This window comes from Montipora capricornis, chromosome 2 (assembly GCF_036669925.1).
Source record: "Montipora capricornis isolate CH-2021 chromosome 2, ASM3666992v2, whole genome shotgun sequence".
NCBI classification, from domain to species: Eukaryota; Metazoa; Cnidaria; class Anthozoa; order Scleractinia; family Acroporidae; genus Montipora; species Montipora capricornis.
The window spans coordinates 24,989,543-25,004,542 of NC_090884.1; the positions used below are offsets into that span (position 1 = coordinate 24,989,543).

The following is a 15,000-nucleotide window of genomic DNA, read 5'->3' on the forward strand; positions in this document are numbered from 1 at the left end:
TGAACTAACGTTTTGGCCAAATGGGGTTCGCATTGGACACCCCTCCCCCCTTGGTGAGACCGAGCCTCTTGTACATGGCTAGGGCTGTAATTTCTTTGATTACCGGAGACCGATAATTGATTTTAAAGAACTTATGTATATGACGTCCTTGTTGGTTAGGCCCTGGCGGCGAATGGAGTATTGAAAATGCTTCGAGGAAGCTCTTGGAGGGAACTGGGTGGAGAACATTATATAGAGGAGGAGGCAACCTAGATGAGAAATTTGTGGAACAACATTTGTGCAAGCAGTCCCCTCCCGAATATGAAGACGTTCAATCAAGATACCATTTAACATTTCGAACGCCAAATGAGGGTCAATTAAATTTCAAGGTGAGGCCATAAGCCCATTACCGGGCCTATGAGCAGAAATACAGGGAAATCACACCAAAAACAGCAAATTACATATGAAATGAGAGTCGCTTACGAATTGTGGATGATTTTTAAGAGGCTTTTTGAAAACTCGAGTTAAGACTCTAATTTACACCAGGTCTGTGACTCTATTTTCACAGATCGAGGCGTATTAGCCAATATGAAAAAAGACCATAATACTCTTTGTCCCTCCAAAATTTTAAATAAATGTTTTTATTTTTTCTTGGGACTTATAATGGTCCTAAGAGGAACTGGAAACAATGCTTATGCAAAATTTTGGAGAAACAAACGAAGAGTATTATGGTATTTTTGATATCGGCTAATTGTAGACGAGGTTTCAAGGGTTTAAAGTTAGGATGACCATTCAAAATACCAGGTCTGTGACGCTGTATTTTCACAGATCGAAGCTTTGAAGACGACTTTTTAAGTGTTTAGAGTTAGGATGACCATTCAAAATCCCAAAGCTAAAAAAAAAAAGCTATGTAAGGGTCATGATTGGTTGGTAAGGTCTGCTTACACAGGAAAATAGATTTAACTGTGAAAATGCTGCTACACAAATATATGGAATTTGTACACTTGTGGCAAGGAATATTACAAGTTTTATCAAGTCTATGTCAGCTGTCCATCAACCAATTACGAATAATTGCTTGGCAGTATGAGTTGCCCACAAATATCACATCATCATGTTGGAGTCGCGGTAACCCGATTATTAGCGTGTCGCTGGATTCGGGGTCGAGTGACTTCGGGCTTGCTTTGTTCTAGATCAATACAATAGACAATCGGCCAGATAATTGCGAGGATCACGTCAATCTTTCTTACGTCTATAACCCGCACTTCAAATAAATGTAAATGTAGTTCAGGCTGATTACGATACTTTTGTGTTTACAGTATTGTTTGATTCGTAAGTTTCTCGTAGGATTGTCGGGATACCATTGATGGATAGCATACAGTTAGGAGCAAAAAAAAAAAAACACTTCCTCGTGTTGTTTCTTCAAATGAAGTGCTTCAACATGCTTGTTTGTTTGGTTTTTATTGGCTCTACAACTGCAGGGAAGTACATCCAAAACCAGGCCAAGCGCTGGTTACTGCCTCATCCATTTGCTGTTTCTCACTAGATAACAAGTCTGGTGCATGATAGGCTTACCATCCTTTTATAGTGTAACGAAGAGGGTTGTACTTAAAGTGAATTCTGTAGATTGGACTGGTCTTTTCTGTTCCAGGTATGGGTCATAAAGAAAAATGTTGGAAAAACGTTGAAGAGAATAGTAATCCCCTTTACTGACCTAAAGAACCTTTTGGATGAGGTATGCTTTGAAGAACGATTTACGAGCTCTCGATGCCGTGGATACTTAATTTTACCACCTCAAAGATATCTGCGCGCAAACATCTTATTTCCTGGCTGCGATTTCGATTGCAGACTCACTATTCATGCACTAGCAGGTATGTGAAGTATATTCATGAAACTTTTCCGTTGCGCGTACATTGTCGTCAAACCTCAACATCATATCCGTGCGAAAACTACTTGTTTGGATATCATTAAAAGCATTTGTATTTAACAGCCACAGGTGCTGCATTCATTATCGATCCATGCACCAAATTGCAAGAGACGTCTGCTCTGTACCTTTCTTGAGGTGAAAAGAGGCGGCCTCTTCCGCTTAACGTAAAGAGAAATAAGGAGCCAGTTTTAAAAGAAAGCTGTGTGAAATTCCTTTTGGCTGAAACTTTGCCTGACCTCTTTTGTTTAAATAGGGAAAGCAGACATTTTAATCCGGCTAATACGTTTACCTGGTTTCGTTACTTTCCCGTGATTTTAGACAGTGGTTTCCACATGGACTTTGTGCCCAAAGACGACATAAGAAACACTTTGCTGAGGTATCTCTCCAAAGTGACTTTTTCAGATGAAGATGATTTTGGACTTCGTCTTCCAGATGAGAAACTACCAGATGGATTTCAACTGCAGTTAATGCGATGTTCAAAACGAGCTGTGTATAGTTTCTCGGAAGAGTTTTCAATTGTTCTCTCAAAGGGGAACACGGGCGTGTATGGAAGGGACATCCAAAAGGTATGATTGTGACTACTTCTTCACGGTAACCTTGATTTCTTTTGGGAAGGGGCATGTGCCTGTTGAGGGCTTTGATTGTAATCCACGAACTACAACCCACGAGCTTCAACCCAGGGGATGTGGGCGGATTAGGGATGGGGGAAGGGAGGGTTAAGAGCTAGGGGTAAGGGGAAGTTATGCAATCCTCTGAATGTAAACACTGTTAGAGGCAGAGCCTTATAAAATCTTCCAAGAACACAATTATCGTTCATCATGAACCCAACTTATGTGTGTGGATAAATATCTATAATTGAGAAAAGAAATAATTATTAATAACGTTATCACACCTTTTGCCTTTTGTTAACAGAAAACAGGATTTTTTTTCGCGTGAATTCAGTAACACCTTAGGAAGTACATATCCACGAATAAATGTTCGCGTTAAGTCTTAAATCATCCCTTGGTTCATTTGCGCAATTACCATACTAATGCATCTTTAATAACATCATTGGGATGTCGTCATCTTTATAGTAAGGTCTATGATATTTTTGAAGCAACATTGACATGAATAACACTGTCGTTTACTTGAAAGATAATGCCCACGCTCCTCGGCCTTCTTGGGAGTAAGGACGAGCGTGTTTTCTTTTTGGTCCAATTTAAGGCACCTTTCCATTGTTATAGAAGAAAGAAAGTTTATCACGTGCTAGGAAGGTTTGATAATTAATTGGCTTAGTTACAGTTTTGAAGTCCTGTTAGGATTTTGGAGTTTTCACGCATTTCAATATGAATTGCCTATTGTCAAGGAGTATGAAATGAGTTTCATTGCATTTTGGGATGGTGGACTATGGTATTTATCTACAAGTTTGCCAATTTGGTCTTATCAATGGAGTTGATAATGTAAATTGGCCACCGTACAGAGATTCTAAAAGCTGACGTTTCGAGCGTTTGCCCTGCGTCAGAGCGAAGGGCGAACGCTCGAAACGTCAGCTGTTAGAATCTCTGGACGGTGGTGAAATTAAAGTATAAACACCGTTGATAAAACCAATTTTTGTATACTACTTCCTCACCGACGCAGCACCACAGTTTCTTTAGAAACTACCTCCTTCATTCATATAGGGTTTATCTGTTTGTTCAATGGCCTATTAACATTTACTGGAATAAATCAGAAGAAATATTGATCAGTCCTGACTGACACTACTTTAGGAGCAGGGCAAGAAAATGGTTGCTCCTCCAAAATGTATACAGGCGAAGAACCTTACAATCTGCAAACAACACGCCCTTGAGATCTTTTAACTTCATGTAGCAAATCAATTTATTTTACAGATACTCTTTTTCTTCTGCCATCTCAGTTTTATCAGAAATAACACACAAACAGCGGTGAAAAACACCAGACATGAACACATTTGAAATTATCTTTTACTTGACGTTCCCAGTATGCCTCTGCATATATCTTCAGAAGTGACGGTTAGTACAAAATTGGCGTTTAAGTATCAACAGAGGTGACAAAATCTGATATAGATCGACATATTTAAGGTCAGCTTTAAATCTCTGATCAACAGTGTCTCATGTATTTTACAGTGAGTGTCGGATAGCCCTTTCGCTAAAATTTCACAATTTGATCTCATTTTAAATGGTGATGGGCCGTTTCTCGAAAGTCCCGAAACTTTACGGGCCCTTTTCGGGTGTCACAAATCCCTCTGTATCTCAAGAACAGAGAGGATTTAAGTCGTCAAATTTCACAGTCAGTTTTCTTTTAGCTACCTTGAAAACATGTTAAAAGATCGGCATTCCAAAACAAGCCGTTGGTTCACAAATGGCTATCCGGGCCCGAAAAGTTTTCGGGACTTTCGAGAAACGGGCCCCAGTTGGTGTAACATGGTCCGCAAGAGCGGACGTATGACGATCATTAATTAATGCTTTAAAATGCTCAGTTTTTCTGCCATTCAATCATCTTTTAGTTTTCCCGATATAAAAATCATTTCAGTCCCAACGGGGAACTCTAAATAGAATCATAGCCATTTGCCTCCCGCTAAGTCTATTTTTGTAAGGAAAGAAAGATTTAGGCGACGAATACTTTGAAAAATCAGTTTAAGGTCACTACACCCGTAGAGTTTATTTATGCACGACACGTTATTTGTAGCCCTAAATAAAGTAAAACTAACAAAATGTTATTTTTGGAAACTGTAATGGTTGAGGTCAATGGTTGTTTTGTGGGTTTTGTAATACGTCATTCATGTTATAATTAACAACACCTCTGGGGTAACGGTAACTGTCTACTGCAGTTAATTCGCTTTTTCGCTCTTTATCACACCGTGTTCGTATTAATCAAGCATAACCAATCTGTTGGAAGGACGCAAACATATGTTTCGTTTTTAGGGGACCGACTTCTATCTTCATTGCAAAGAATGGGACGAGTTGCTTAACAGTGAAAATTGGGAACCTGAAGACATATCAAAAAAGCTTCCTGATTTCTTCCGTTTTGTGAGGAAAGTTCAAAGTTCAATCATTCACGATGAAGGTGCCACAGGTTTGTAATGTAATTGCTGTAAATTAATCACGTTGATCTGGTTGTGGAGTGAAGATAGCTGTGCTTTGGATTCAACAGACTGACTGTTCAAAGGGCGTAGCCACTGCATTAAAGAATTGGTGGCTGTGTTTTTTTACGAAACGACTATTGTTAGAGGCCAAAATACTGCCGTAACAATGTTTTTATTAAGGATATCTTTGGCAGAGTTTTTATTTCGCTGTCTGTTACTTTATCTACAGCTACACATTCCAGCCATCGGCAAAGTCCCTTTTTGACTTATGGCTGTTTCTGCTTAGGTGGTCCCATACACCACACGCCTTTTTTAGAGACATCACCGCCAAGCCCGCTACTGACTTACCGAATTACTGGACTGAAGAGATTCCTGAATCCTCTTCGGTTTGTTCATTTTGAAAAGATTGTGGACGGCCGGGTTCATTTGGTGTTTAAAACGTATATATCTGGGCATAACCAAGTATTGTGCGAGCGTTTAAACGAGATTCCCAAATGAATACGCGTTTGGCATAATTATTTTTTAATCACTAAAGGATGCCACTTCTAAAATCAGAAAGTGGATCAAGGTCTCAGTGAAAGTGGCCATCGTAGTTGTGAAGCAACATGCGAGAGATGCCCTGAAAAAATCCAGAACTACTCCGCCGTTCAAATACTTCTTTCTGTCAGTACATTCACCTAGCAGGGGATACAATTTGAACTTACAAGTGACCAGCTCCCAGATGGCTTTGCAGCTGAGATGGTATGGCATGTGCGGCGCAGCTAATTTCCGTTTTGTAAACGACCGTTGCCATTTTTGACGTTCGATGCCATTCCTAGCAACCAAGATTTTTTATTCAGTTAGCTTTCAATAAATTGTTAGGGTTAGCTTCATTTAAATACTTTAAAATTGCGATGTTTGAAGCCGTTATTTGGTGGTGAAGTTGTTAAGCTTTTCACCCCTAAACCGGCCTAAACCGGGCATATATAGTAATTTTACTCTGTCTAACGCCAGACGATTTTACTCGTCAATGTGGAGCCCCCAGTAGTCAATGGGTTAAGTGCGTTTTCTCTTCAGTCATTGAACCGAGTTTGATATCGTTCATTTAACTTTTACTATTTTTTTTTTATTTCTAAGTGTTATATGCTTCTAATCTAGTCCTTAGTCTAGATTAAGTATTTGTTTTCCTCATTTACTCCTACTTACTGGACTAAAGAGACTACTGAATCATATTATAGCAACCTACTGTATGAAACAAAAAGAGGAAATAGCGGAATTTGTAGATGTGCCCCAAGATTTAAAAGGTCATGTCATTGGAACAAAAGGCAATACAGTAAGATCAATCATGGAGAGATCTAGAGCAAAAGTGTATGGCCTTGATAATGAGGAAGGATTTTGGGTCAAAGGAACTAAGGCGCAAAGGGAATACGCGAAGAATCTTATCTTGGAAATGGTGGTAATTAGTAGGTTAAGGACTACAGTGTCTTGCTCAATTACCGGTATTTCGTGAGCTAACAATCTGTTTTTTTTAAATTTAAGTTTACATGTAGACATACAGTTCGGAAAAAAATCCTCCAAAAGTTTTCTTTATATTTTATTAACTAAACTACCACTACTCCATAAATTTACTTTCAAAGTCATTTTTCCCACACACACATTGTAGTTCATCAGATTGAGAGAAGGAAAAAAGATTAAAGGAAACTTCAAAAAAAAAATTTAAAGAATAAACATTTATCAGCACAAAAAAAACCCCAGAAAATGAAGGAAGGTGAGAGAAACTTGGATAAAATGTCAAAATAAAGGCACTAAAAAGAAAAGAAATTTATTTTAATTGCCGATGAATTTTTTTGAATTCAAATAAAAATAAAGAATACTCAAAGTTGTCTTATTTGGGGAAATTAGCAGGCGGAAGGGGGTGGAAATGAGGGGAGGGTCCCAGTTTTTTTAGCCCTTCGGAAGAGAGAGCCATGAAAAAAATAGGCAGCAAAAGAGGGAGGGTCACGAGAAATAAACCATTGTGATCATAAAGAAATGCTTAATTATTATCTTATTACACGAATACAAACCAGGTATGAAAATCATGCCATAGAAAATATTTGCTGCAATGAAAACAAGATAAGCTATTGAAGTTTTGAATGCAGTGTGTTTATCTTGGTTTCCATTGGTAGAAACTATTATCATCCAATTAAGCCAAAAGGTTTTTTGGTCCTATTTTTCCAACAGAGATATCGCTTGCATGTTAGGTTTGCTTTATTAAAAGTACTGAACCATTTTTCTTCAGTATAAAATCTACCACTGCGTAACAAATTTGGCTCCCCCTGCTAATTTCTGACAAGTTCTTGAAAATTGAAGAATTTAGGGAACAAAAAAGGACAATTAAACTTAACAGAAAGCGTCAAATTTCCCTATCGGAACTATGGCATTTGCGCTTGGGGTCAAGCTGTTGAAACAAACCTTTATAAGCTACTAGTTCCCCAAAAGAGAGTCCTTAGGCTAATGTTCTTAAGAAACGAAACAGTTGCCGATATCATTCTTGCTGTTTGCAAATGAGCCTTCTAATGTACGACGTTCATGATAATCTTGCTCGTAGTAACATTAAGAATATATCTTTTGTTCATAGTTACCGGACTAGATCTGTTACTAACGAGAATATTACTACATGTATGTTGAGCAAGCTAGAGCTGAAAATATGAAAGGAGCCTTCTCTATCTCAGGTGATCTGATTTGGAACAGCATTCCACTCTCTATCAAAACACTGAATAAAAATCAATTTGAAATCCTTACATAATAATAATTTCTGATATAAGAATACAATTCTCAAAATCATAACATTGTATGTTGCTCTTAGTATTGACTACAGTCCGCCTCCCTGTCTCACTCTGGCTTTAAATTAAACCACACGACAAACTAGATTGCTTCTATGTTTTTTCTTTGGATATCATTTATGGGAATTTAAAATTTACATTGTAATGTTTCAAAATAAAGGGCAGGTACAAAACACAGATCACAGGTCATTGTTTGACGAATACAGAAACAGTCTTAACGATTTATCAATGCTAATATTAGACCTAAGAACATTTGGATGTTGAGGGTTCTTTCTGTATTGGTAAAACAATGACCTGTGACTTGTACCTGCCGCAAAATAATCACATCATACCTTTCACCCTCTAAGGGTAACTTAAAATAAAAAGAACACTTAAAATAAAAAGAACATATTAATTAATTAGAGTTTTGCCAGATTTTCCAGTGAAGAACTGTTATCTAAAAGTCAAATTTCGAATTTTACCTCTATTTTCTTTCAATTTTTAATTCAAAAAAATTTATCAACCAAAATAATTTTTGGCAAAGTTAAATCTTTCCTCAGTTTGTGGAAAACATTATTTTAATTTCAACAGAATTAATCATTGTAGAGTAATATGCAGTGCTGTTTTCTACCCATGTAAACCATATGAGCGTCGCACTACTAATGGAATTGATCCAAACAAGGACAGAGAAAAACTCTGATCAGGGTAATTTGTTTTACAGTCGACGTGAGATCCTTGATGCATAAATGTGCATCCCACTTGTTAAAAATTATGAAAATGAGCAGCTTCTCTAAACCTTAAACGCAGTAAAGAGGCAATTTTTCTTATCAAAACGCTCACCACAAATATGAGAAATGTATGATTTATTGACGTTTCTTTTGTGATAAGTGTTTTAAATATTCTTTTGTAATCCTTTTTACTGAGTTGCCGTATGGCAATACGGCAATCCCAGTTGGAAAATGGGTAGAATTTCTCCGTTTTATTTTTTTCCGTGTCGGTAAAAGTCTTGCCTGTCACTCCCCCGGTAAGTGGTGTCTTTGTGCATAGAGCCTTCTGCGCGTATTTTCTTAGGATCGAGAGGGTAGTGGAAATGCGTACATTTCTCTGGTGGACACAGTAGAATCATTAACTTAACCTGTAATGGCGTCGAAAGTCATGTAACGCGAATGGCGTTTTAGTGGATCTTTGAACAAAATATACCCTTATGAAGCTCAAAAATGGCAAATCAATTGGATACTGAACAAGACAGGCGACAACATCGACAACAATCTGTCGCCCGTCGAGCCGTCTTTTACCAAGTGTGCTGTTATGTAGAACATTGAAGATTCGCAGGGCAGCGATAATAGTGAATTCAAAGACTAGACAAGGTGGATTGAATGGAATTTCAAGCGTTAAAATCGCTGAAATGGTAAGATTATTGTCGAAGCGATGCCGCAATTGCATGTCTTCACCACATGTTCCTTTGATCTCACATTATTGTGTTTTCCGTCAAAATATTCGCTTGTTTTCGCTTTCGCTCGAACATATCTACCTTTATTACATGTCGAGTGAATAGTTTTATCCTCTGGGATGAATTTTCCGTCGAAAAATCGGTTGTTTGGGCGGTCAGTGTAAAACGCAGACTGCAGACTGCAGACCGGGGGTAAAATGCAGACTGAGGATAAAATAAAATATTAATAATAAAAAGAGAGTCATAAGGATAAAATAAATATTGTTTGAAAGACAATCCTGTTTTACATCTGTCAACAACTCACATTATTATGACTGCAGGTCGCTGCACCTTTTGGGGATGCGATCGTACGCGTTGAAATCATCTGTGCTTTGTTTTTGCGCTTCCAGATGCATTGCAATGTTCCAAATTATTTGTCACACCGGTACATCGAGGGAAATCGATCGAAAATCCACTATTATTACTTCGAATACCTGAATAATCTTGGTTGTGTTTTTTCGGTGCAATGAAATGCACAAAGAATTTTATGTATTCCGAGCAATTAGGACGCGGGGATTTCATTGGTTAAGCTATGCGTGATAACCCCTAGGGAGACGTTATAATTGAAAATTACATCTTCCAGATGCAAAACAAACTAGACCCTCCGTGAGGGTACACTGGGTTGCCTGTGGTACGTGCACAGGGGGGACTCCCATATGGAACACACGGGGATGCTAGTCGGAAAATTTAAATTTAACCCCTGAAGGAGACCATCTGGGCGTGGCTCAAGCTTTTTGTGAACCCTGAAGGAGACCAATCTGGGCGTGGCTTAAGCAAATTTTGACCCCTAAAAACAAGTTAAAAAGAAAATTTGAATTTCTGTTTTGTTGTATTCTGTGTTTATTTGCGGAACCCGAAAAGAGACGGGCGTTCCGGTTGCTCACTGTAATTTATTGACCGTTTCGCCTACCCGTCAAGATGCAGGTCTGTGCTGTGCAACTTGGACTTACGCATAAGCAATTAAGCCACTTCCTTCAGTCTCTTCTAAATTACCCTTTTGATCCATGATGAAAAGAAGACTTACGTTGTATCGACACACGCCTCCTCTGGCGACGAAGTTATCTCTATTGTTGCTGTTGTTTCCTCGCTGAAAACGGGCATGTTTCAGCGTTAATTTGCATTCGAAAATAAATTATTCATAAACTAAATTAAACCTACCGTTCCATTGCCAATTCCACGATGGCCAGCAACAAGACCAACCAGGCTGATGACGAGACCTCGTATCATACCACGTGGGGACCTCGTATCAAACCCGCTTATGCCTTGAAAACACGTGTAACACAAGACGACCACTTGGACAGCGTCACAGTCACGCACCACGCATCCTCGATTTACGGGGCCTAGGACCGTACTGAAGACCTCGGGCCCCTAAGCCTCAAAATATTTCCTTACAATGCTAGGCCAAAGTTGAGATGCAAGGTATCTTTATGTGCCACTTGCACTTTCTTAACAGAAATGGACACTACTTTGATTCAAATCCTTTCTCTTCATGAGAGATCGTTGGTTAGCATCATGGATCATGGTTAGCATTTACATTTCAAGGAAAAATATTCCTTGTCATACTATCGTTGGTTTGTGCCCTCCCATAAGCACAAGCGGTCCTTCGAAAAATGTAAGTATCTCGGCGGGCTCTGGTTTTGCGGGACCTACCCTACCCTACCCCTCTATTTCTTTTTGGGGAAGGGGAGTTTATTTTTATAGTCAACTTTAACTCGAGGTCCAACTCGAAGGGCAACTCGAAGTCCAACTCGAAGTCCAACTCGAACTCGAACTCGAATCCAAACTCGATGGTTCGGGATTCCCAAAGCAACTCACTTAACGAAACTGTCCTTTTTCAAACAACAAGGATTCAAACAGCTTCAATTCTTACAGAGTTCGATAAAAATCCGGATTTAAAACATGCGGTGGGGCAACCAAAGCGATGGGAGCTGTGTTGGGGTTTCAGTGTGAAAGTACAAACGGCTACTAACACTCTTATAACTCTTTTTTCATTATTATTTTATTAACCTGCAGTCTGCAGTCTGCATTTTACCCTCAGTCTGCATTTTATCCCTGGTCTGCAGTCTGCAGTCTGCGTTTTACACTGACCGGTTATTTGGGTGGTTTTTGGCAACAGAGGTTAATTATTCGTAATGCGATCGCTTCCGTTGCCGTTAGCAATGGGTCGCAAATTTGACACTTTTATCGCATTATCACATTACGCATTGAACCACGTTATCTATTATTCCTAAAAATCTAAAAATATTCATGCCTTATCAGTTTTCGGTCGAATTTATGTCCAAGAAAGCAGATAAATTGCAGAAAATATTAGTTTTGCATCCAAAAATTCGTAATCAACGCTAAAATGACCAAATTTTGCCTAGAAAACATATTTTACTGTTATTTTTCTTAAATTTTTTCGTTCGACTTTCGCTTTTATAAAATGTTTCAGTTGTCTGTAAATAAGTTGTATGCTGTTGGAAAGCTTATTTTCTTAGCTTTAAAATGATGTATTTTTCCCCCTAACTTTAAATATTTTTTTAGAAAGAAAAAACATTTTTTGGCGATGGCTGATTTACCACGGTTTTCTCGCGGTTGGGAAAGTAGGAAAAAGAGTTAGGCCAGTAGCCAGGTTTTTAACCTCAGAAAAGGATCTGTTTCGTCGTACGAACGTGTGAGGACCTGTGAGCCAAAGGGCCTCTGCTGGTATGACTTCTGGGTGACCCCTTAATAACTTCTTACTAACCGAGCGCGAGGGCCGTACTGCCAGGGAAATATTGGCCCGAGGTCGTGGCAGTACGGACCGAGCGCAGCGAGGTCCGTACAAAAACGACCCAGGGCCAATATTCCCCAGTACGGCTCGAGATAGCTCGGTTAGTGAGTAGTTTATTATATGGTTTTTTTAATTACCTTTTGCTTTGTTTTTGCAAGCCCGTAATCGGCCCGTGGGCCAGTCACAATTTGCCTGGAACGCTGCACGTACCACAGGCAACCCAGTGTACCTTCACGGAGGGTCTAGTTTATATATATATTAGTTGTTATATTCAACAATGTCACATCATCTTATGACCCTCTTGATCGTTTTAGTTTAGTTGTTTATCTGCTGATCTGGAGATCATTGGCTTGATAGGCTCTTTGCATAACCGTGTCACGTGACCTTGTCAATTATAAAAATAGTGGTCGTGGTACGAAATAGATGCCAGAAATGGAAAAAGTTCTTTCTCTATTTCTGGCATCTATTTTGTAGCACGACCATTAATTTTTTTCATGATTGACAAGGTCACGTGATACGGCCATGCAAAGGGCCTATTCATCTCTCAACGCATATTTGTGATATTACATTTTATAACATGTTAGTATACTTAATGAGTTCAGTTCCCATATATAAACCTTGAAATCGCTTTAAAGTCCCACCTTCAACCGAGAGGCTTTTCGACCTTGTTATCGAAATTCGCATTTCTTATCGTAGCGATCTAATTGGATGAATCTCGGATTCGGGTGGAATTTTCATATATGAAATATGCACGCAATGCCTGTCGGTTGAAGGTGGGCCTTTAAGTAAGACTTACAGGCAACAATAGAAAAGTGCCTTTTCAAGCCCTAGGATTTCAAATCTCGTGGTAAACAATTTTTCGGTTCCATTCCCAGAGATCATGGGAACCCTTCAGTAACTTTTTTTCGGTTCCGTCAAAATTCATGGGAACCCATTTGGATATAAATGTTGTTACAATACTTAATACAATTTCACCTCCATTCATAATTTTATTCTAAAAAGCGATACTTCGATTCAGTTATGAAGATGATAAAAACGGGCAAAGTGCTGCAACAATTGAACTAAGATCGAAGCATACAAGGAAATGTACCCACGTAAGATGTTCGCTGTAAATCTTACATTTCAGGAGGGAGATTTGATCGTCATTATCTGTTTCCACTGTGAAATCCTCACATAAAGACCACTTTCTTAAGGTTCTTAAACCAATGCGTCCGGTTTCAGTCTTTTTTTCTTCGCGTTGGAAGCCATTTTAAAAGCGTATTTAGCACCTTTCGACCGCGGAAATGGCAGTAAAACTAAGCGCGTGGGCGACCGTGTGGGCTACAACTACCGCACAATGCACTTTGGGAACTATACCAGATGGCGAACGAGAGAAGATAAACAATCGGTTTCAGTTTCGTATGTGTTAGCCAGAGAAACGGCCAAAGAATTGCTCAACTAGTTGGGATCACATTGAAAAAACTTATATCAAGTAAATTTTAATCGGTAAGGTTTAATATGTCAATAGGAAACTATTTTTCGGTTCCGTTATTTCTCGAGCACGGTAACGACACGGTACCGGAAACGATCGTTACCGTGAAATCCTAGGGCTTGCCTTTTCTATTATTGGCTGGTTCATCGAATATAGAGATTAAGTTATTGCTTGAGAAATGTTGGTGTTTGATTAATAATGTCTATCATTTGGCTTTGCCCACAGGAAGGAGGGAAACTAAAGTTTGAAAGAAATATATCAAACAAAATTTGTTACTTTATCGACGATTTTAATTTGCCTGTGAATACTATGGTCAGACTGGAGAAAGACTATCGGCCCCCCTTGGAGTACCGGTTAGTACCGGTCGACAGTTCTGGAACAGAGGTATACAACGAGCTCGATCTCTTTTTTTCTCCTTTTTTTTACGCATGATGCTTATTTAATATATACATGTATGCCCTTAAGTGAGTACTCGAAAATTGACTGTTAAATGTCTTACACAGAAAAAGTGACACTTCAGTGGTCGAATTTAAAAAGCCCGCAAATGAAGGATTTTTAGTGAGTGAAATCATGCATCTTTTGATATTACATAAAGAAAAGTACCATGCCATGCGTAGTTGGTCAAGTTCCAATGGGCTGTCCAGAGCTCATGAAACTCTCAATGAGATGACAGAACAGAACAACAACAACAACGACAACAGCAGCAACAATAACAACAAAACTGTTAAGAATTCCAGCTGACCTCAGGCAAACCAGATGACTATTTACAGTTGAACCAGGGACCACTAGGTTCAAATTGAACTGGTGGTCAGAAGTTTCCTTAAACCGGAATCACCGGATCTCACAGCAAGCGTCCTACCACTGCTTCATATTGTAAGATCTTATCACCATCGATCAGCAGCGCCATCACCATCACAGTCACATCGTCATCATCGTCATATGTGTTTTCCAAAACTAATGACCGCAGAAAATTTGGCCTGATACCGGTCATTCGCTCATTAAAAAGGAATGCCTCGTTCCGTTTTATCTATTTAGGAACAATAATTTTCCATTCATGTATTCAAAAGGAACGCCTTGTTCTTTTTTTATCTCTTTGGAGACAATATTTCCAGTTTTGGTGTGGTCCTATATTCTTTTTGTTTTGCAATAAAATGAAACAGCCGTTCCTGTTTTGATCATTCAGTAAACTCATTAAGAAGCTTGTTGCTCCGATTATATGACCTACTAAAATTATAGCGTTTGAGACAAAAAGGAGCAGTTGTTGCATGCATATGATAAAGTCTGTTCCGCTTAATTTACTAACTGCTTTTTTTTCCTATTGGTAGTAAAAAAGAACAGTATCGTTCTGGCCCAAGTTGTTCAAAAGGTGGATAAGGCAATCCCCCGGTTAAATCATTATCCATAGGATAGTGCAATTGGTTTGGCTGTACGTTATTCACTGGATACTGATTTATCCATCGGATAGTACTATCCATCGTTTGAACAACTGGGGCCAGAATACCGTAATAATCCTTCTTTAACGA

At 38.8% G+C, this 15,000-nt stretch overlaps 3 protein-coding genes across 3 annotated transcripts in view; 2 read left to right on the plus strand and 1 right to left on the minus strand.

Moving 5' to 3' along the window:
- The window catches only part of LOC138036977 (uncharacterized), a 10,610-nt gene extending 8,573 nt beyond the window's left edge, over nt 1-2,037 (plus strand). Inside the window, exons 4-6 of the mRNA XM_068883001.1 lie at nt 160-368; nt 1,628-1,847; nt 1,967-2,037. Coding sequence (XP_068739102.1) covers nt 160-368; nt 1,628-1,847; nt 1,967-2,037 — 500 coding nt within the window. The remainder of the gene's footprint in view (nt 1-159; nt 369-1,627; nt 1,848-1,966) is intronic.
- A 193-nt stretch (nt 2,038-2,230) lies between these two features.
- On the plus strand, nt 2,231-5,724 carry LOC138039166 (uncharacterized). Its single transcript, XM_068885359.1, has 3 exons — nt 2,231-2,469; nt 4,822-4,972; nt 5,518-5,724. The coding sequence occupies exons 1-3, from the start codon at nt 2,236-2,238 to the stop codon at nt 5,529-5,531; spliced, it is 399 nt and encodes a 132-aa protein (XP_068741460.1). The 5' UTR covers nt 2,231-2,235; the 3' UTR covers nt 5,532-5,724.
- An 8,594-nt stretch (nt 5,725-14,318) lies between these two features.
- LOC138036979 (uncharacterized) overlaps nt 14,319-15,000 on the minus strand; it is a 1,073-nt gene continuing 391 nt past the window's right edge. The window contains exons 2-3 of the mRNA XM_068883002.1: nt 14,908-15,000; nt 14,319-14,504 (exon numbers count right to left, since the gene is read on the minus strand). The exon at nt 14,908-15,000 is cut by the window's right edge and continues 247 nt beyond it. Coding sequence (XP_068739103.1) covers nt 14,319-14,504; nt 14,908-15,000 — 279 coding nt within the window. The remainder of the gene's footprint in view (nt 14,505-14,907) is intronic.